General features: G+C 46.2%; 1 protein-coding gene across 1 annotated transcript in view; it reads left to right on the top strand.

Moving 5' to 3' along the window:
- YPEL2 (yippee like 2) overlaps positions 1-17,398 on the top strand; it is a 104,564-nt gene extending 87,166 nt beyond the window's left edge. Inside the window, exons 4-6 of the mRNA XM_055001862.1 lie at positions 9,974-10,017; positions 12,147-12,255; positions 16,517-17,398. Coding sequence (XP_054857837.1) covers positions 9,974-10,017; positions 12,147-12,255; positions 16,517-16,606 — 243 coding nt within the window. The 3' untranslated portion in view covers positions 16,607-17,398. The remainder of the gene's footprint in view (positions 1-9,973; positions 10,018-12,146; positions 12,256-16,516) is intronic.
- Positions 17,399-22,598: the final 5,200 nt, after the last annotated feature.

The raw sequence follows: 22,598 nt of genomic DNA on the forward strand, positions 1-22,598 counted from the left end.
AAACAGTAACGAACATGACCCTGTTCACAAACATGTTCCTTGTTCGTGGCCCCTTAAAGGTCCCTTTAAACTATCAGGTGGCAGGGGGAATTGCCCCCCCTGCCGCCTGCCAGCTGATAGTTTAAAGGGACCTTTCCTGCCACGTGTAAGGGGCATGGCCCTTTAAACACCTCACAAACTGACCTCCCCAATGTCCAGTACCCACCAAATTTGCAGGGGACATCGTCCTCACTGTCCTCAGAAGACCCCGCAAGTTTCAGAGAGATTGCACCCCGGGAAAGGCATGATCCATGTGTGCCCCCCCTTTGCTGTCATTTTCTGTTCACAGTGGCAAAAACGGAACGGCCTGTTGGAAGGCAGCTACTTTGAGGGGTTACAAACTGACCTTCCCAATGTCCAATACTCACCAAATTTGCAGGGGGCATAGTCCTCACTGTCCTCCGAAGACCCCCCCCCCCAAGTTTCAGAGAGATTACACCCCGGGAAAGGCATGATCCATATGTGCCCCCCCTTTGCTGTCATTTTCTGTTCACAGTGGCAAAAACGGAACGGCCTGTTGGAAGGCAGCTACTTTGAGGGGTTACAAACTGACCTTCCCAATGTCCAATACTCACCAAATTTGCAGGGACATAGTCCTCACTGTCCTCCGAAGACCCCCCCCCAAGTTTCAGAGAGATTACACCCCGGGAAAGGCATGATCCATATGTGCCCCCCCTTTGCTGTCATTTTCTGTTCACAGTGGCAAAAACGGAACGGCCTGTTGGAAGGCAGCTACTTTGAGGGGTTACAAACTGACCTTCCCAATGTCCAATACTCACCAAATTTGCAGGGGACATAGTCTTCACTGTCCTCCGAAGACCCCCCCCCCCAAGTTTCAGAGAGATTGCACCCCGGGAAAGGCATGATGCATGAGTCATTCCCTTTGTTGTAATTTTCTCTTCACAGTGGCAAAAATGGGACTTTCTGGTGGACGCTACATTGAGGGGTTACAAACTGACCTTCCCAATGTCCAATACTCACCAAATTTGCAGGGGGCATAGTCCTCACTGTCCTCCGAAGACCCCCCCCAAGTTTCAGAGAGATTACACCCCGGGAAAGGCATGATCCATGTGTGCCCCCCCTTTGCTGTCATTTTCTGTTCACAGTGGCAAAAACGGAACGGCCTGTTGGAAGGCAGCTACTTTGAGGGGTTACAAACTGACCTTCCCAATGTCCAATACTCACCAAATTTGCAGGGGACATAGTCCTCACTGTCCTCCGAAGACCCCCCCCCCAAGTTTCAGAGAGATTGCACCCCGGGAAAGGCATGATGCATGGGTCTCCCCCTTTGTTGTCATTTTCACAATGACAAAAATGGGACTCTCTGCTGGAAGTACTTTGAAGGGTTAAAGCCAGAAGGAGTTCAGATAGAGTTCAATCCCTGCTGTTGCCAAGGGAATTGATTAAAAGGCCCCAGACTGTTTGGCTTGACAAACAGCTGACGAAGGCAACGAATGAGGCTGGCAACGACCACTTGTTTGTTTAGAATGGGGCCTCACAAATGGCTTGTTCGCAAACAGACGAATGGGTTCGTGGTTTTTTCCCGTTCATAATGCTGTTCGTGCCCATGTCTACTCCTCACCCCGCTGCTCTCTTTAAGTGAGCACTCTCAGTGTGCTTTGGTCTGGGTTTGGTGAGACCCTGGACTATCCTGCCGGTGAGCAGCCACTGCAAGTTTGAGCGTTGTCCCTTGGCCCCCTTTGTACCTGCTATAGCCCCTGTGCACCAGGACGCACAGTCTCCATCCCCAGACCAACCCCAGCTCCTATTTGACCAAGCACAAATGTGGATTGCAAGAAAAGGGCATGTACAGAAACCACAATCGGTCTGGATGGGTAGCTGTGTTAGTCTGCCTGTAGCAGTAGAAAAGAGCAAGAGTCCAGTAGGACCTATAAGACTAACAGATTAGATTATGGGTGTCTAAATTCTGGGATCTTTTAACTTCTGACAATATAACAGACCAAACAGCCTCATCAGAGAATCCCTGTTACCAATCGTTTTTTATGGAGAGATGGCATCCTTTTCTAAACTATATCACTGAATACCCTATTAAGGATTTATACTGTACCTAACAAATATGTTGACATATGTTAATGACCTGTAAATATGTTTTGTATCATCTAATCTGTTTATAAGATTTTTTCATTTGGAATCTTGTTATTGTTGCATTACTGTTGTATTACTGAAGAAATGAGCTGTGGCTCGTGAAAGCTCATATCCTACCACAAATTTTGTATCTGGTATCTGAAGAAGTGAGCTGTGGCTCCCGAAAGCTTATACCCTACCACAAATTTTGTTAGTCTTATAGGTACTACTGGATTCTTGCTCTTTTCTACCACAATTGTTCTGATGCGTCATCTTTGACCTCTCAGTACAAAGCGATTGTCCATCATCTCCTTTGTACGTGACCGTGCCTCTATAATTCTAAAGCACGATCCCGTACAAAGCCCTTCCAGACCTGGGTCCAATATATCTGCAGGACCACCTTTCCCCATATGTTATGCCATGACAGGTTCACTCCTTGATTGTATTCTGCTTACACTATATTATTCGCCTTTAGCCTCAGTGAGAAAGGTGGACTATAAAGAATGTACATGAATAATAAATATGCAGGCTGTCTGTGTCCTGTAGGGTTGCCAGTCCCCCGCTGGGGGTGGAGGATCCTCTGCTCCCATTCTCCATCCCCTGCCCCTGCTTATCTGGCTGGCGGGAGAGGCACAGGCCTCATGGGCGTGCTCCCGGGCGGTGCAGCGCGCTCCCATGAGCCCGAAATGGCCCAGATCGGGCCACTGTCACACGGGGGAGTAGAGTTGCCAGTCCCCTGCTGGGGGCAGGGGATTTCTCACTCCCACACTCCACCCCCACCCCCCACTTACCTGGCTGGTGAGGGAGGCACGGGCCTCACGGGCATGCTCCCGGGCACCGCAGCACATTCCCGTGGGCCCGAAATGGCCTGGATTGGGCTGCTGTGGTGCAGGGGAGTGCTCCCCCACATGGCAGCAGCCCGCTCCAGGCCAATTCAGGCTTGATCTGGGCCATTTTGGGTCCAATTCAGCCCAATTTGAGCCCGAAACAGCCCTGATCAGGCTGCTGCCATGTGGGGGAATGCTCCTCTGAGCCGCAGCAGCCTGTTCCAGGCTGATTCAGGCCTGATCTGGGCCCAATTCACCCTGATCTGGCCTGAATCGGGCCTGACTTGAGCCCCCGCTTAAAGCACAAGAACACTCCCAGGGCAGCCTTGGCCTGCATGATGATGTCACTTCCTGGAAGTGACATGTGCACAAAGGAGACACCCAAAAGGTAGGGGCCAGGGCCCTCACCTCCCGCCGAGAGTATAGGGGGACCTGGCAACCCTAGTGTCTTGGCTGAGTTCCATCTGCTGAGCAGTAGGTGCCCATCTGTTCTCAGGCCTCGGATCCATCCTCTGTCTTCCCAAAGGCCTGCTGCCCATCCCAGCTGTGATGTTTGCGCTGCAGGTTTCAGTCCTGGGATGCCTTCCATAGCCTAACAAAGGTGTGTGTCATTGTGGTGTATGTGTGGATGGACTCTTCTGCCTCCTCCTAACCTATGGAAGGAAAAGTGCAGGCATGCATTCCCCCGGACTACAAGGGGAGGCATTGGGGTGGGGACGGAGCCCTTCCCCAATGCCACCCAACTTAAACTGAATTTCCAGTTTGTTTGGGTGTGGGATATGGCTTGCTGACAGGCCCAAACACAGAGAATGGCTTCCTTTCTCTAAAGTGAGCACTAGTTTATCAAAAGGTAATTCAAGTGTGTTCAATAATAATAATAACAACAACATTTGAATTATATACTGTCCTTCAGGACAACTTAACACCCACTCAGAGCGGTCTACAAAGTGTGTTATTATTATCCTCACAACAATCACCCTGTGAGGTGGGTGGAATGAGAGCTCTGAGAGAGGTGTGTGACTAACCCAAGGTCACCCAGCTGGCTTCGAGCAGAGGAGTGGGGAATCAAACCTGGCTCTCCAGATTAGAGTCCTGCCGCTCTTAACCACTACACCAAACTGGCTGTCCCTGGACTCAAGCCTCCCTGGCAGCCGCATCTTCGACTTCTTTCCTCCCCAGCCCCATTTGCAACCTAGTTCTGTGAGCTAGGTAAGGATGAGAATTAAGGCCCATCCCACAAGAATGCTTTGGCTTTGCTTCTCCCTCAATAAAGTGGCATCTGAACTGAGCCAAGAAGAGGGACATGCTCAGAATACGAGGAGTCAAGGAGATTGTTCGAGTGCACCTGAGGCAAAGCCATTCTCCAAATGAAAATACATTTTAATATCTGTCACGTTGCCCAGTGCATTTTGACAACAAAAATATTACGTGGTGCTGGGATTGCTGTGGCCCTCGTGGTCATTGCGAGGGCTGGTGGCCTTTGTTAATTTTTCTTACCTTTCGGTTGAATGGAGCAGCTTGCCAAACGTTCTTTCTCCAGCGGAGGTCACATATTTATAATTTTACAAGTCGCATTTCAAGGACCACGTTGAGGCTCTGCCTTTTTTCCTCCCTAAAGTTTCCCCTTTTCTCTTTCTTTTGCTTTAACCATCCTTAAAACAACAACACCTTTCCTCCCTTCATCTTTTTGAAAGAGAGCAAATTCCAGAAGCATTTTACACCCAGGTTTTTTGGGGAGGGGGGGCTTCGAGCATTTGATGGAGACCAAACAGCAGTGGGCTGGAGAGAGAAGGGCCTGTGAACACTGATTAAAAATAGATCTGAATCATTCCATCTGACCTGAGGGGGATCAACAGGGCTTGGGCTTTGACCTTTCAGATCTGAAATCTGCTCAGCGTTTCTATGGTAATTGGGTCCCTCTCCGGGGCTAATCAAAGATTTTTTTTTAAGCTGGCTGCAAACCCTGCCGTGTTAAGAGAAAGAATTGCCAAATGATCTCCTTGCCTCTTGCTTAGATGAGGCTCTTGATTCGTGCAAAGTCTTTTCCAGAGGGGTTTCTAACCTTTCTGCAGCAAAGAGGTCTGAGCATGTTGGAGAAATATTCAGGAGGCAAGAAATGAGGATGCGTTTGCTAAAAGAGAAAGTGGTTGAGTAATTCATTCACACCCAAATCTTGTGTATGGGCTAATACCAGGGGTTTTTTTTTCAGGGGGTGGAACGGAGTTCCGGCACCTCTTGAAAATACTCGGCAATAGTGCTTGAAAATAATATTATTTCAAAGAAACCCGTGTGTTTCTTCTTCTTTTCCCTCTTGAGAGTTCCACCACCTCTTTTCCCAGAAAAAAAACCCTGGCTAATACTTTGCAGTTTTTTAAGTGAACATAGCATTGTGGTTCAGACAAAGAGCTAGGAAGACTCCAATTAAAAAATCATCTCTGTCAAAGCATGCTTCTGCTACCTCAAACCGCCATCTATTAATGCTTCCATGGTAAGTCCTTCAAGTGACCAAGCAAGCAGTTTTTATTTACTGAGAAGGCAGCACGTTTCTTTATGCTCGATTTTCTTTCCTTCTGTGTTGGTCATTGGGACCTACCTGGGCAAGGGGACATTATTTGAAATAGCCGCAAGAAGATGAAAACCTCTTTGGCTGAATTAAAACAATTCATCAACTACTAAGTCACAGCACTGCTTGGCAATTGAATATTCCCTTAAAATATTCATTCTCTGCAGGGCACAGCCCTCGCTCTCTAAGGGAGATAATGAGGTTTCTTTATTTATTTGGTCCAGGTTCAAAGTAAAACCCTGTATTTTCCAGCCAGTAAATAGTCTATGCATTGATTAAAATAATTTGTTAACTCTATAGATACACAGGACACTGGCATACCCCATAGAAACCAGTCCAATATAAGCACGTGTATCATTCCCGTTCTACAAAAGTTGACTTTTAGTTTCAACACTTCCTACCCAGAGCCAAAAGAAGGGGAAAACAGATTTCACTGAATTCCAAATCTGAGATTCAGAGGTTAGGGAGTGGCAAGTTTATATAGATGCTATTACACTTGTTCTGGGATTTATTCTGAATATAACACCATGTATTTGTAAGTTGCCCTGACTTGGATAGCCCAGGTAAGCCCAATCTCGTCAGCTCTCAGAAGCTAAGCAGGGTTGGCCTTGGTTAGTAGCTGGATGGGAGACCTCCAACGAAGACCAGGGTTGCAGAGGCAGGCAACGGCAAACCACCTCTGTTATCTCTTGCCATGAAAATCCCACCAGGGGTCACCATAAGTCAACTATGACTTGGGGCAAGATTTCATTTAGCCTTGACCTGGATAGCCCAGGAGAGCCTGATCTGGTCAGATCTCAGAAGCTAAGCAGGGTCAGCCTTGGTTAGTAATTGGATGGGAGGCCTCCAGGGAAGACCAGGGCTGCAGAAGCAGGCAACGGCAAACCACCTCTGTTCATCTCTTGCCATGACCCCCCACCCCGGGCCATAACCTGAGGGTACTCTCTACTCCATTCATAAGTTATCCTCCAAGGCTGAAAACAACAGTGAAAAAAAATGCCTGTTTGCAGATTTACAGAATAGCCTAAAAAACAAATTGTCAGGCCCTCCATGGCAAAACTTCCTAAAGAGAGATTTAAAGTTATAATCTGCAACTCTGCCATCCTCAACATTCCATTCCTCAACATTTCCAGGCCTCATCAATCCATTTCAGAGTTGCTTTTTTCCTGAATGACTTGCATTTCCCAAGTAGGGGAAAGCCCCTGAGACGTCTGTGAGTGACCTGGCTTCTGCTCCTTCCGTGGTCCTTTGCGGGAGTTGGTAGCCAGCCTCTTTAGAGGGAGTGATTTCTGAAAAGGTTCAAGATCTATGAACTCCCTGAGCCCTCAATGTAATATAATAGGAGCTAATGCTGATCAACCAATCCTCTCTATGCAGAGGTGATTCTCTGGGTGATATTATGAAGCCGGAAATCTCAAGTGTGGGATACTCTTTTCCAGCCCCAGTGCGCCGCACTGCAAAGTTATCTTTCTGAATTTGTTTTTTTGTTGTTGTATAAATTGTTGAAACATGAAATGCCCCATAATATAGTTTCTTTTTTTAAAAAAAGAGGAAAGAGAAGTTCTCTTAGACCAGTAGAGTTCAACCATAGGACAGGGAGGTCTGGGCAGAAGCGGGCGAAGAGTCCCACCTGCTGAATCACAAGCTTTTACAGAGTTGCCTCTTTTTGCTTTGGGGGGGTGGTGGGGCTACTGCTAGTGCCCCACACCAGCATTTTCTGAGAGAACTGGCAAGGTGATGAAGTAGGGTCTCTTGGTGGTCGAGAAGGGTTGCCAGCCTCAAGGTGATGGCTGGAGATCTCCCGGAGTTACAACTGATCTCCAGGTGACAGAGATCATTTCTCTTGGAACCATTGCTGCTTTGGAAGGTGGACTCTATGACATTACAGCCCACTGAGATCCCTCATCTCCCCAAACTCCACCCTCTCCAGTAGGGTTGCCAGGCCCCCTTCCCTTCCAGTGGGGCGGGGGGTTACCCGAATCTCACTTGTTGAACGCACATGTTCCTGGTGCAGCAAGCTGACATCACTTCCGGGAATTATGTCATTGCGCAGGCCCCGAGAGTGCTCCTGCAATTCACGCTGTTTAGAGCCCAAATCGGCGGAGTGCAAGTGCAGGAAGTGACATCATCGCACCATGCCAGGAGCATGCACTCGTGAGGATGTTCGACAGGTGAGAGCTGGGTAACCCTTTCTCCTGCCAGGAGGATAAAAGGACCTGGCATCCCTACTCCTTATCGACAGGAGTAGGGTGGAGTGATACTTTCTGGAGATAACTGAGTCCTGTTCCAATTACCTGCAAAACAAGACGAGTCAGCTGGATGGCAAGGGACAAATGGAATGGCATGGCCCAAGAAGCCATGCTATCCCTGGTGGCTACTTGCCCTGGGTACGGCTCATTGGGTTCCAAGCTGCTGGTTGGGTAGGGTTGGCCACCTCCATGTGGGGCCTGGAGTTTTCCTGAAATAATAATAATAATAATAATAACAACATTTGATTTATATACCGCCCTTCAGGATGACTTAATGCCCACTCAGAGCGGTTTACAAAGTATGCCATTATTAGCCCCGCAACAAAACACCCTGTGAGGTGGGTGGGGCTGGGAGAGCTCCAGAGAGCTGTGACTAGCCCAAGGTCCCCCAGCTGGCTTCAAGCGGAGGAGTGGGGAATCAAACCCGGCTCTCCAGATTAGAGTCCTGCGCTCTTAACCACTACACCAAACTATAACTGATCGCCAAACTACTGATGCCCAAACTACAAAGATCAGTTCCCTCAGAGAAAATGACTGCTTTGGATAGAAGGCTGTATAGCATTCTGCCCCATTGACGTCCTTCCCCACCCCAGACACCACCCTCCCGAAGATCCATTACCAAATCTCCAGGAATTACCCAACCCACAGCTGCAAGCCCTACAATTGGAGTTCAAATGTCTAGAAAGATTGGATACCACTATTGGTGAATATAGGCAGGTATGGGCCCAATGCATTATGTTTCCCGTGGACTAAGAACTTCTGTGGATTTATTGCAAACCTGGATTTATAATGTGGGTCTCTTTTAGTCTAAAAGTCAAAGCAATTTTTTCTTTTGGATGTGCTTTGGTACATTCCTTTCCATTAGTAGTGCAGAAATATTCTTAGCCTTTTGGATGGGAAAATTCAGAACCAATCCTCTTTTCCTCGGTCTGCTTTGAGGAAGGCTGGGGGTGGGACAGAATTGTTAGGCTAGGGAGCTGCTGTTACCCATCATCTGATTTACTCTGCTCCATTTTTTAACATTGTTTTGCAAAGACTGCGTGAGCCTTACAGAATCCTGTGCGTGGCATGGACATTTTCTTCACCAGAACTTTAACGCAAACCAAATGCTCTTTAAAAAGCATCAGAGAGGAGAGGGAGGGCTGTGTCCTTCTTCCCTTCTGCAACATAGGGCCAAGTGGAGTGCAAATGAACAGGGAGGAATACGCGTGAGTCTGTTCACTTGCTGTTCCAGTGTCATTCATCACTTGTAGCTTGGCTCTGAGTCTTGCAGAATGGGTTTTACAGATCAGACATGCTGGCCTTTTAAACAGAGAGGGGGTTTTGTTGGAAGGGGGGGATGCTGTCGCTGCTTCACAGGCTTGGTCCTCTGGCTGGCTGGCAAGTTCTCAAAAGGTATCTGGCTGGTTTGCAGGAAATAGGCAGTGTCTTGACTTTTTGAGAGAGATCCCAGAGTTTCTTTCTTTTAGATAGATATTTTTTTATTTTAGAGAACAAAATGATAGTATAGAGGGGATACAGAAAGGGGTGGGGGGGAAGGGATTGTATAACATAGTTATGTAGATCAGAAATAATTTGTTTCTTTTTTAGGCAAGTGTTGTGTAAAAGGGACAGGCAGTCTGGATTGTGCGTGTTCTCTGGGTAAGGTGTGATCCAAGGCTTGTAAAAAAGCGGCTGGCTAATTTTTCTTCCAGCACAACTGTCCAGTGCGACTGAAGCGCCTCTCTCCTCTTCCAAACAAAGAAACGTAGCCCTCTTTCTCTGTTTCCCTTTCACGCCCTGTCCAGGTCTCCCCGCCCCCCCCCCCCCCGCCCATTCTCCTGCTCTCTTTGGTGCGTTCTCTGGTCTGCCAACTGTGGCCCCTGTACATGGCCGTGGTTTCCAAAATGATTTCCTAGGGGTAGCTCTAAAGGATAACACAGTGGGGCATCCCCACACCAGGCTGGCAAAGGCCCGCCACCCACCCAACAGCGGTGCCAGTCTCACTTTTCATGCAGCAAGCAAGCCAAGGCAGGAGAGAATTCTTCGGGTGTCTGGCCCCGCTGCTTTTGGGCTATCGGGACGCCCGGTGCATGCAGCTAAGCCTGCTGCTGGCACAAAGGTCATGGCCAGCAATTTCTGGGGGCAATATTGAGTCTTTTGGGGCCAGATGGTTTCCTGCAGTACCAGCCTTATTGATTTTTTTATTTTTATTTTTGCTTGCCTTGCAGTCTTTCCAAGGAAGCCAAGGGCGGGCGTACCTCTTCAATTCAGTGTGAGTTTTTTTTTTTATAAAACATCACTGTAGCTTTTCCATTCCAAGGATATGGACTTGTGTATTTGCCTGCCTTTCCCCCTTCCCTTCCAATTCAGTGGAATTCTGGGCTATGGTTACTTGATGTGAAAAAACAATCTCTGCAACCTGGATAAAATGGGCAAAGAAAAACTCATTTTACAGTCTTAACTTCTGCATGTTAGAGAGAGGGGCATGCAAGCTAGGGCAGGATAGTGAAACGTGGCCTCCACCCCCACCCACCCCGAATGCACTGGAAATCTTGAATAGTTCTCTTACTTCACCAAATGTTACCCACATACTTTCAATTGTCAGTAATAATTATTTCTACTTGCAATCTTACGGACGAGAAACTTGATTTTTTTTTAAAGAGAGAGCTCAGATACTTCTGTCCTACTTTTTCCATGTGTGTGAACTCTGGGAAACACCCTGGAGAGAAACAGGCCAACTGAATACATAAAAATAAAACGCTGCACTGTACCTAACCCCATACCGAATACCGGAGCATGGCTTCCAGATTTTCTGATACAACCACAGAGATCAAATTGCTCAAGATTCACTGTCAATATCTGTGGGTCATCAAAGTAACTAGGCTTAGAAAGCCAAAAACTTGCCACATGTATTTTCTTTTTCTTTTTCTTTTTTTTTAAATAAATTTTTTATTATAACTATCACAACGATACACAAAAAGTATAACAATACACAGCATTTTTTAAAACTATAGAGCAGGGAGTCTGCAACATCTTATGATAATCACAGTATCTCTAATGATAGAACTGATTTAACAACATTTGAATATATAACAGCTTCTGTGGCACATGTATTTTCCAACGTATCCTGATTCTTAGAGATGCTGGTATTTAAAGATGCATGTACACTCATGTGACATCCACATGTTATGTGTTAGCTGCTTAAACACAGTGTTTCATGTAGCGCTTGTAATGTGAAGATGTGCTCTAACTCTAGTGTTCCACCTCCCCCACCATGCTAGCTCTCCCATCAGTGGCACATGACCGATTCCATCAGACGAACTTGGAGTGTATGATAAAATTCAAGAATAGTCTCTGACAGGTGCAGCATTGAAATTGCCATAGGGGTGAGAGCTGCGAGCAAGAGATCCCTGCTGGATCAGATAAAAAGTCTTTAGTCCCACAGCGATGATATAGAATCTCTCTTCACAAGACATCTTACATGTATTCTTCACATGTTGGGAGATGTAGTATTAGCTGGGAAGCATAGTTTTAAAAGACAGAGCAGTCCGAGATTGCTCCAGAAGGGACGGATTCTCTCACAGCCCTCCACCACCTCTGGCATCTCCCCTTCTGGAGCCTTGCCTGGCGAGGCTCGGTTAATTCAAAGTTTTAATCAGCGAGGGCAGCAGGGTAAAAGCTCTGGAAGGGGAGACAGTCTGGCACGCCAGACGCGGCGGAGGGCTGTGAGAGAATCCATCCCCTCCAGAGCGATCTCCGCCGGCTGCGTCTTTCAAAACTACACTTCCCGGCTAACATTGCATCTCTCAACACTTGACAAATATGTCCCCTAGTGCCTCGTGTAGAGAGACCCAGAGATACCCCCGGAAGATCTGTAAGCAGGGGATGTAAAGGCCAAAGTCATTCCTTAAATTTAAAGGTCCACTGCCTGGAGGTTTTACGTAGCCATTTTGGCTCATAGCATTCCTCAGTGGACGATTCCTCCAAGAATTCCCTTTTAGAGCTTGAGTCCATCAACACATCTTGTAGCAGTTAGTTTTACTGGGTAATATTTGTCTTGTGTGAAGAAGAACTTCCTTTAGCCTACCCGGAGTTAACTTCCCATCTACATGATAATGTGCCCCCCACATCCAAAGTATTATGGGAGAGGAGGGGGAAGGATCTCCCATTTCACCGTGCCATGAATCATTTTATAAAGCTCTCGTGTTTCTCTCTTGCACAAATACACACACTTGACCTTTTTCCCCCACCTACAAAGCCCCAAGCTCTTTAGTCTTGTCCTCATAGGGAAGTTGCTTGATTATTTTGCCTGTGCTCTTTTTCCAAATCTGCAATAACACTTTGGGGAACTAAATTTTCTCTTCTCTTCTCCCCCTCCCCCACTTCCCCACCAATTTGCAGAGTTAATGTGGGTTGTGGCCCTGCGGAGGAACGGGTTCTGCTAACGGGTCTACACGCGGTTGCTGACATTTACTGTGAAAACTGCAAAACCACGCTGGGCTGGAAATACGTGAGTATCCACATTTTTCTTGCTCTGCCCCTCCGCCAGGCAGACTGGGAAGGGGCTGGGGCCGGATCTCTTTTTTCACTCTTTTGAGTGATGGAAAACTGTTCTTGAGCTGGCCAAAGAGCAGCACGCTTGAGTGATACGTAAATGTTTTCAAAGTGCTTTTTTAAAAAAGAAATAATAGTGAGACCTCCATAAACAAAAGGGAAGATGTGAGTTCAAATCCCTGTTAGGCCATGAAGCTCACTGGATGATCATAGGCCAGCTGACTAGCCCCTCCCCCAAGCCTACCTCGTAGGATTGTTGTGGAAATGAAATGGGAGAAGCATGAGCATCGCCCTGCAATCTTTAGAGGAGCAAGGAATAAAAATGTCAGATAAATTTCTGGGTTCCCAATAAGAAGTGAGCAACAGCTGCCCATTTACTTTGCAAAAAAAAAAAAAGTGTCAAAAATTAGAGTCACGGCTTTCGGGTTTTTTAAATACCTTCAGGAAGCATTTGCTTTGTCACCTTGTCTGCTGAGGTACGCTTGTGCTTCTATTGTGTTATAGTTGCTCACTGCGGAGGATTCTTGAGTGTTTTTGAAGTACATGCTAAATTTACAGTGTGGTCACTAGCCGGGCCACTTGGCCTAGAACTCTGCCCCCACCCCACCCCGTGCATACAGGGACCATGCTTTTCAATGCGCCCAGACACCCCATGAACGTGCAGGGAGATCAGTAGTGGTGAAGGAAGCAAAAATGGAGGAGAGGGTGTGGCTAAATGACGAAGCATATGCTTTGCACGTCAAAAGATTGAATCCCTGGTGGTGGTGGAGAGTGCCCTCAAGTCACAGCTGACTTATAGTGACCCCTGGTGGTGGGGGGGTTATGGCAAGAGACTAGCAGAGGTGGTTTGCCATTGCCTCCCTCTGCAACTCTCATCTTCAGTGGAGGTCTCCCATCCAGTTACTAACCAAGGCTGACCCTGCTTAGCTTCTGAGAGCCGATGAGATTGGGCATGCCTGGGCTATCCAGGTCAGGGTGGAATCTCTGGTATCACTAGGTAAAAGCTCCTTCGTGCTTGCAACAGCCTTTTACTGCTTAAGGCAATGGAGAGCCACTGCCAGTCATGCCCTGGATGGACCAAGGATCTAAATTCTTGTTAAGGCGCCTTCATCATTTGTATGTGTGCCTTCTTCCAAGCCTAGATCCAGAGGAGTTAGCCATGTTAGTGTGTAATAGCAAAATAGTAAAGAGTCCAGGAGCACCTTTAAGACTTTCGAGAACCACAGCTCTCTTCGTCAGATGCATCATCAGCTTTTGAGAACCACAGCTCTCTTTGTCAGATGCATGTGGTTCTCCAAAGCTGACAATGCATCTGACGAAGAGAGCTGTGGCTCTCAAAAGCCGACGATTGCATCTGACGAAGAGAGCTGTGGTTCTCAAAAGCTTATGCTGCAATAAAGTTGGTTAGTCTTAAAGGTGCTACTGGACTCTTTACTGTTTTTCTCCAAGCAGAATCAGATGCATCATCAGCTTTTGAGAACCACAGCTCTCTTTGTCAGATGCATGTGGTTCTCCAAAGCTGACAATGCATCTGACGAAGAGAGCTGTGGCTCTCAAAAGCTGACGATTGCATCTGACGAAGAGAGCTGTGGTTCTCAAAAGCTTATGCTGCAATAAAATTGGTTAGTCTTAAAGGTGCTACTGGACTCTTTACTGTTTTTCTCCAAGCAGAATCTGTGGCTTTTCCATCTGTGCCTCAATCCTGTGAAGTAGGCTAGGCTGAGAGACAAAATGGCCAAATTTGTGGGAGATTTTGAACCCTGGTCCCAATCCAGTACTTTGTCTGCTTACACTGGGAATCTCCGCTTTAAATGGGAACCTATTGGTGCTTTTTCCATTCTGACAATGCCCATTATCCTAAATGAGCCTGCCTGTCCTGCAGAAAAGCACCGGCTTAGTGCGGCAGCATTTAGTCAATTGGTTAGGTAGATTAATTAATTAAATCCTTTTAATCAATTCAAAAGGTGACTTCCCCCCCCACCCCATCTGGCAATTATTTCTTTGCTTTCTAATTATTGACATAAAACAAACAGGCATCTCTAAGGGTCTGGACAAGAAACTGCTGGCTGCCCATTTAATTTATATTTGTAACCGTTTCTAATTGATGGGACAAAGGATGTCATGCAAAGCGGAAAAGGTTATTAAAGGAGTTCAGAGTAGGCAGTCAAAGTAAAACTACGAACTCTTGGCTAATATATACCTAAATTCTGGCAAGATGCTGAAGTGTTCTTTGAGTTTATGGGGATGGATTTCTCAGGGTTCCTTTCGGCTTCAGCAGGGGCTTAGCTGGCAGATTGGGTAACGGAGAGCTCGCTTGAGCACTCTTATAATAAATCCACGAACTTGATCCTGTTGCAGAAGTGGAAGTTCACACTACAGCCTCAGTCCTTTAAACAACAAGATTATGTTTCTGAAACGCAGTCAGTTCAGAACAAAGTTTCTTTTCCTTTGCGATGCAGAGCTTTTTCAAAAAGGACTTGCGGCCTAAGTGTATTTCAGTTCTGCAAAAAACTGATTTCTAGTATTGTTTTCTACAGCGGTTTTCAGTCTCCACTCTATTCTGTTACACTCATCTCTGTTGTCCTCTTTGAGAAATAGCAACTTGGACGACTGGAGACTTGAGCAGAGGTTTTTTGTAATTCAGAGCCAAGCTACAAGTGACGCCTTACACCGGTTGGACACTTGTCAGCTTCCCTCAGGTTTTGATGGGAAATGTAGGCGTCCTGGTTTTGCAGCTTGGCTCTCCATTACAGCTGCAAGACCAGGACGCCTACATTTCCCATCAAAACTTGAGGGAAGCTGACAAGTGTCCAACCTGTGTCAGGCGTCACTTGTAGCTTGGCTCTGAATCCCAGCGTATCCCATACTTGGTAACATTGTTTTCCCAGAAAGCTGATCCTTATGGAGCAAATACCATAGTCAATCAATCTGTCCTTCTTTGAATGGATATTTTTTACTTACTTATTTATCATGAAGAAGTGAGCTGTGTGACTCATGAAAGCTCCTACCCTACCACAAATTTCGTTAGTCTTATAGATACTACTGAACTCTTGCTCTTTTCGACTTTTACTTACTCCCTTCCTTCCTTCATGTATATTCTACCTGTCTCATCAAGACTCAGGACGGATCACACAAATTAAAAAGGACACAGTAAGAGTAGTTTAATGCAAACAACCAACAGTGTAATAAAAATGTTTTAAGAGAACAGCCCATCACAAACAGTATAATACATACAATAAAACTCTGAGCGTGCAGTAGCGCCACAAAACTAAAAATCACAGAGTTCAGATTTATACAGAGAAGTATATTTATTTTGGCTTCAATGTGTAAGTGTGTTTGCGTTCATAGTTGATCCTGATTCTTTTTAGATGTTGAGAGGAATGGAATTCTGAGGGCTGGCCCTTCCGCTTTCTGAACTAATATACATTGATGTATTGTCGAAGGCTTTCACGGCCGGAGAACGATGGTTGTTGTGGGTTTTCCGGGCTGTATTGCCGTGGTCTTGGCATTGTAGTTCCTGACGTTTCTCCAGCAGCTGTGGCTGGCATCTTCAGAGGTGTAGCACCAAAAGACATCTTCAGAGGTGTAGCACCAAAAGACAGAGATCTCTGTCTTTTGGTGCTACAGAGATCTCTGTCTTTTGGTGCTACACCTCTGAAGATGCCAGCCACAGCTGCTGGCGAAACGTCAGGAACTACAATGCCAAGACCACGGCAATACAGCCCGGAAAACCCACAACAACCATAATATACATTGCATTATTTGTTATATGTTGCATTGCTGATTATGAGGCTGTCTTTTAAAGTTGAATTATTTCTACCAAAATCTAATACAGTTTTTAAAAATTAAAAGAAAGATAGGAAATTTTATATAAAAATATCTCTAGGCATGTACAGAAGACCGTTTCCTTCCCCAGTAAGCAATTGGAACTGGTCCCTACACATGTCTAGTTAAGGAAAGATGGCCATGTTTCCATGGAGACCTCAACTGTGGCTGGTACCTTCTTTTGTTTCCTTTGAATGACTGATATTCAGTGGTACACTGCCCCTGAACAAGGAGGTTTTATATAGCCACTGGTGGACCCATCCTCCATTCATTGGCCTAGGTAAGCCCCCTAAACCAGCAACCACACCTACATCCTGTGGTAGTGAGTTCCACAGTCCTTCATTGCTTTCTGAATCCTGCCATCTTAATTTTTTGTATATGTATTTTTTTAGGAACATGCATTTGAAAGCAGTCAAAAGTATAAAGAAGGCAAATACATCATTGAATTAGCTCACATGATCAAGGATAACGGCTGGGATTGAACCAAGAGAAGAAGCATGCCCGTAACTCGAGAGAGAATGCCATCCAACCGAACATTTATCTCCAAGACTGAGAAGAGAGACTGTGTGAAAAAAACGCTTGGTTCCATGCATTTGGGACGGCTTGGCGGCTGCCTCAAGAAGCACCCTTGCACCCTGTCTCCATCCTTATTGGTGGCTGGCCTCGAAACTTCTGTCTCTTTGCTTTGTATCTGTTTGTGAGTTGAACTTCTGATTCCCTTCCTCTTCCTTTATTTTCCTGTTCTAGCTTTGGTGTATTGTTTTTATTTTTCCTTTTTTTTTAAAGGAACAAACCCAGTGCCCGTAACCATTTCATGACTGAAGTCTCGGCACAAACTTAAGGTGGGCTTGGGGCATGTGTGTGTGGGGGGGAACATTTTTATCCAAGGGCCCCATCCTATGGGTAGGAGAGAAGGCGAGATGGTGGTGTGCAGGGGCCCGTGTTCCCCTTTCGGTTTTTAGTTTAAATCTTGGTCGACCATGACTTGAAATTTGTGGACTGTCAAAATATACCTCATGGCTATATTCTCTCTGCATGTCAAAACTGCTGCTTCAAAATTAAGCCAGCAGAGCACTCCATGTATAGCCCCAAATTTCCCTGCTAGGCTCGTCCGTAGCTTGGGGCTCTTCCTGAGGTCGGTCAGTTCGGGATTTTTTTTGTTTGTACTAACCGTCTTGAGAGGATTTGAGGATATCGCAGCTCGGCTGTTTTGTTTCCTGGTTTCCAAGTGTACGAGACTGTTGGGATGATCGTCTTGCAAATCCAAACTTCTGGTCCTACCCATTGCTGTTACTAGAAATGCAAACCTGTTCTTTATACTGAGAGAGGGCGGGTGTTGAAACATGGGAGGGAGGTCCAGGGTGCGCGTTTCTGTGGAATCCCCAGTCGGGGGCATTTTGCAGTTCTGAGTGCTTTGAGCTCCGGTAATCCGGTGATTACTGCCGGTGAGAAAGATCCCTGTGACCAAATGTACAAACTTTTATGGCTGACCACATCAGTGTTGGTTTCCAGTTCCACGACGGTTACAATGCAAATGTGGAAAGGGGGAGCGTGATCTCAAGTGGGGAGAAAAAATATATTTCAAAGTCAAACTTTGCTTATGGTCTGATTAGCAGTTGAGTTTTAAAAGAGGGGGCACTTTTGGAACCCAGAGAGGGCTGCCTTTAATGTGGCTCTATCCACTATGAGCAAAGGGCTCATTAACATCTCCCTTTAATGTGGCTCTATCCACTATGAGCAAAGGGCTCATTAACATCTCCCTTTAATGTGGCTCTATTCACTATGAGCAAAGGGCTCATTAACATCTCCCTTTAAATACCTCCATCCACTTTCTAATATCCTGTATGTTTGGCTTATCCGAGGGATTGGGTTGATGGAGCATACAAGGGGAGGAACTTTGCCAAGGCCTCTTTGCTGTTCACACACTGAACTGGAAGGAGTGTTAGAGACCTTTGCCTGACTGTATGTTTGAATGGGAGGACTAGTTTTTGATTTGCGTAAGGAGGGGGTTCTTGATTGGGTGCTGAGAAGGGCCCTATTGAATCTCTGAACGGCTACTCAAAAAGATCTTAATCTTATTCCCACTTTTTCTACTCCAGGGACATTTTTAAATGTAATAAGAATCATAACGGATCATGACTTGGAACAGGAGAAGGTTGTTCTGTAATTTTTTTAAAAAATAAACAAACCATAATGCTATGGGAAGTGTGGTTTAAAAATGATGAATACTTGATCACGTACCCCACTGTGGCTCACTAGTGTTTCTGCTCTCCAGCTCTTCATTTTTTCCAGGAAAGCTGAGTACAGGAGTCCACACATTTTGGCTTGCCTTTTCTGGCTGTGGCGCTGCCACTCCCATGCCCCCTGCCAGTTGGGGAGGGGTGGGGTGGTCTCGACCTGTGGCTGTATTGAGTTTCAGAGGCACTCTAAAAGCAGGTCGACGTTCGGTTGTGTCCCCGGCGTCTCCAAAGCCCAGCGCGAGGCCTGTTTCAAAGATGGTGTAACCATTGGCAACCGGATCAGTATGCTTGTGGGCCATTGGCTAAATATTTTTAATACTCTGTTCTGTAGCATTCCCTCCCTATCGAGCTTGCAGCTACTGGGTTTTGGATAACAAGGTGATAATGAATCAGGCAGCCCTCTTTGAATCCTTTCAGTTTATTTGCAGACTGTTACCTGGTCAGAGTTTAAGGACTGAAGGAGCCAGGGGGTGAGCGTTGCATTTTCATGGTGCTGCTTATCAAACATTGCTGTGAATCTTTGTTCTGCAGCAAAGGAGCGCCGTCTCTAGCGTGTCTCTACAGTCATCTGAATGAATTCTTTATTTTCTCCTGTCTCTCCCCTGCCCCCTTTACATCAGTTTGCTTGCTTGCTTTCTCAGTGGATATCTTCCATGTATGTTAATCTTCTTGGCAGATCCATCACAATCTGGTGGCCGGAAAGAGATCCCGTGTCCGGCGAGATAGGAGGGGAGGGAAAGGGGCTCTTGATTCCCTCTAGAAGTGTTGGTTGGCTTGGTGTGGCCTAGAGAATGGGATTTCTGTTCCCCCAGAGAAGATAAGATTCAGGTTAGCAGCAAAACAGGAGGACTGGAAAATTGTAAATAGCGGAGGGGACAGTTAATGGAGAGCATAGAACTCCACAAGTCAAAATCATGCCCCCCTACTGGGTCACTAAAGTCCAGAGAGGTATTTGACAGGTTGTAATGGGTCAAGACAATTGCCTCCAAAGTGGTGATTAGGGGTAATAGCATCATCATCTTGGGATTGTTTATTGTCTTTGTGCATCCCAGCCCCCTCTCCCAACCCTATGACCAAGTCTGGCGACTGTTACTCTAGTTTTACAGATGGGCAAACTGAGGCTGGCAAAGCATGGCCAACCAAAAAGTTGGTATTTGGACGATTCAGATTTCCTGTTGTTAGCATGAATACTACACACAAGGATTCTGTGCAGGTGGCTGAGCACCGTTCTCCATGTTTGGAACAAACCCCATTCGTGAGATCCACACGTCAGCAGGTTAAATGCCATGGCTCTGTTTTGTCAAATGTAGAGCTTTCTTCCAGTGCAGGAGACTCTTACGCTGGCGCAAGGCTCCCTGCGCCCAAGAAACTCCGCCATGAGCAGAACGGATCCCGCCCTTTGACTGGCACAGGAATGCTGTTAGCCGGAGGCCTCTGCCAGTCTTCTGTGCTGTTTCTGCTCCTGCACGGGACCAAGAGGTCTTTGAAAGCCTGAGCTATCAGCTGCCACCTCCATCACTTCTACATCGAGCAAGACCGCTCGAAGCAGTATGTGTTTGTAATCCTGCAGGGCAGCAATACTGGAGAGTGCTGTTGAAATTTAACCACCTGTCCTTCCTCTCTGCATTGAAACCACAAGCGCTTCTTAATGATGCTCTGATCCGCTGCTGGCTTCTCTGTTCTTGGGTTGTCTGTTTGCAACAGAATTGGCGTTCGCCAATGTAAGTGCAGTGAATTGAGGCAGCGGCCCTAAAGGGAGTTAAGATGCAGTCCTTGGGAAGTCCACAGGTTGAGGCTGGCCACTCAGCTGCTTTGAGGATCACACTGCAAATTGTTCCCATCTTGGCAGTTCAGTCTCTCTGCTCACAGCATAACCAAATCACGTGGCCCAGATTTGTTGAAATGCTACCTTGGCCTAACTAGGGGTGGTTGGGGAGGCAGAGAGATGTTTCCAGTGTGGGGGGGGCAGTCCTTGTTGTTATCCCAGAGTTCCTTGTTGAAGCAGGGCCTGCAGTTGCCCTCTGCACCTGAGAATTACAATACATTTTCCAACTTCGGGGCTGAACCAAACCGTCCCTCATTTCCCAGTGATCTACACCAGGATGGTAGAAAAGTATCACAACTGGAGGCCCCAACTCCTAATCCTTGCGTATACTGAAATTTGGTAGGATTATTATTTCCACTTTGGGACACCTAACTGAGTCAGGGGGAGCTATGTGTAAAGTAAGATTATTCAGATGATAGCATACGCAGACCATGCAAAGCATTATCCTGTGAAATACTCTTTTTTTGTAAATAATATTTAATTAGAATAATATATGTTTGGTGCTTTTCCCCTCTCAGATCCTGAGAACCTTTTCATGTTACAGTTTCTAATTGTCCCCTTTCCCCCTTTATCTGTTACAAACTATCTAAAGAGAAATGATGCAGTGATTTCTTGGGTTGTCAGGAATTCAGCAGGAGGGAAGAACGAACATAAGGGTGCGTTCGGCAAGAAAAACGTTTTCCCCTCCATTGTCAAAAATTTAATAAACGGTTTGATTCCTGAAGATGATTTGGTTGCTGTAGCTTCTGAAGCCACAAGTAACCAATCTAGGGCCGTTTCCACGTGTCTTACCTGCCTGCGGAACATCGTGCAAAAGATCCGGAAGACAGCGTCTTCTCGTGCGAAATCGCACCAGGAAGACGCCGTCATCCGGGAGTTTTGTGCGAAATTGGCGCGATTTCGCACAAGAAGACGCTGTCTGGCATAATGTTCTGCAGGCAAGTAAGACGTGTGAAAACGACCCAGGATGAGGAATGGGGTGGTTAGAACCAGCAAGAAACCGCCCATTAGTATCCATGGAACCAAAGTTTAAAGTTTACAGTAACTTTATGAATAACTTCAAGGCCATGGGCTCATTTGCATTTTTTAAAAATGTGGACGCGTACGCTCAGCTACAGTTTTAGTGGCGGGACTTGCATTTAGTGGCAGGACTTGCAAGCTCATACTATGCTGCTAATTTGCATGACGCTGTTGCATTCCTTGTGCCTTTTGTCTTCTGAGAGCCAAGCTACAAGTGACGAATTACACTTGCCTGGCAAGTGAACAGACTCACGTGTATTCCTCCCTGTTCACTTGCCGTTCACTTGCTCTCCACTTGATCAAGTGAACAGGGAGGAAAACACGTGAGTCTGTTCACTTGCCAGGCAAGTGTAATTTGTCACTTGTAGCTTGGTTCTAAGTCCGTGTTTTTTGGAGCTGTTCCGTCTGGAGACTCTTGGAGTATTTTATAGAGTTTCTCAGTTTCGTGGTGGCAGGCAGAATCTTGAGAACATGCAGGCAGGATATGGTGAGCATGGTGTTGGTCTTCAATGAAGGCGACATGGGTTTAATCTCCAATGCAGCCTTGGAGCTTGCTGGGTAAGCCTCGGTTAAGTTCTTGTCTTTGAGCCTAACTTACCTCGCAGGGTTGTTGTGAGGACAGGAAGGAGGCAAAACCCATGTATGCCTCCCTGAGCTTCTTGGAGATATGATGGGATAAAAATGTGATGTACCCCTGAAGGTACAGCAACAACCAAACGCCTGAAACAGTCGAGAGGTTATAAATGTCCTTTTCGCTCCATTAAAATTAATAGGCCATTAAAATCAATAGCTATTGGCTTCTAATAGAATATAAATATATGTGTTACATTTTTTAAAATCAGCTGTTTCGAGCTTGAACTTCAGGTAGGAAATGAACAAGTGCAGGAGTATCTTTGACAAGAAAGTAAAGAGTCCAGTAGCACCTTTAAGACTAACCAACTTTATTGGAGCATAAGCTTTCGAGAACTACGGCTTTCTTCGTGAGATGCAAGTTTGCATCTGACGAAGAGAGCTGTGGTTCTCGAAAGCTTATGCTCCAATAAAGTTGGTTAGTCTTAAAGGTGCTACTGGACTCTTTACTATTTGACAAGAAAGGTGCTCATCTGGGGTCTAGAAACTGTCCAAGCTATGGGACTTTCTGGGTCTTTAGGAAAAGAAACTTCTCGTCCCCAAACAAATGCCACCATCTTTGTCTGATGATAGTTGAAAGGGCATGAATGCTGGTGAAACTCCAGGGTTGGCAGGGAACGGCTGCTTTCTTTTTAACAGCCGATTTGCCGCACCCCTAAGCGGGGCATCTCCTAGTCTCTGCCATGACTTGGCTTACTTGTCAGAGTTGTGAACCCACCCTGGGAAGCTATCAAGGGAATTGCTTGGGGACATTTGATC

The sequence above is a fragment of the Eublepharis macularius genome, chromosome 17, assembly GCF_028583425.1.
Source record: "Eublepharis macularius isolate TG4126 chromosome 17, MPM_Emac_v1.0, whole genome shotgun sequence".
NCBI classification, from domain to species: Eukaryota; Metazoa; Chordata; class Lepidosauria; order Squamata; family Eublepharidae; genus Eublepharis; species Eublepharis macularius.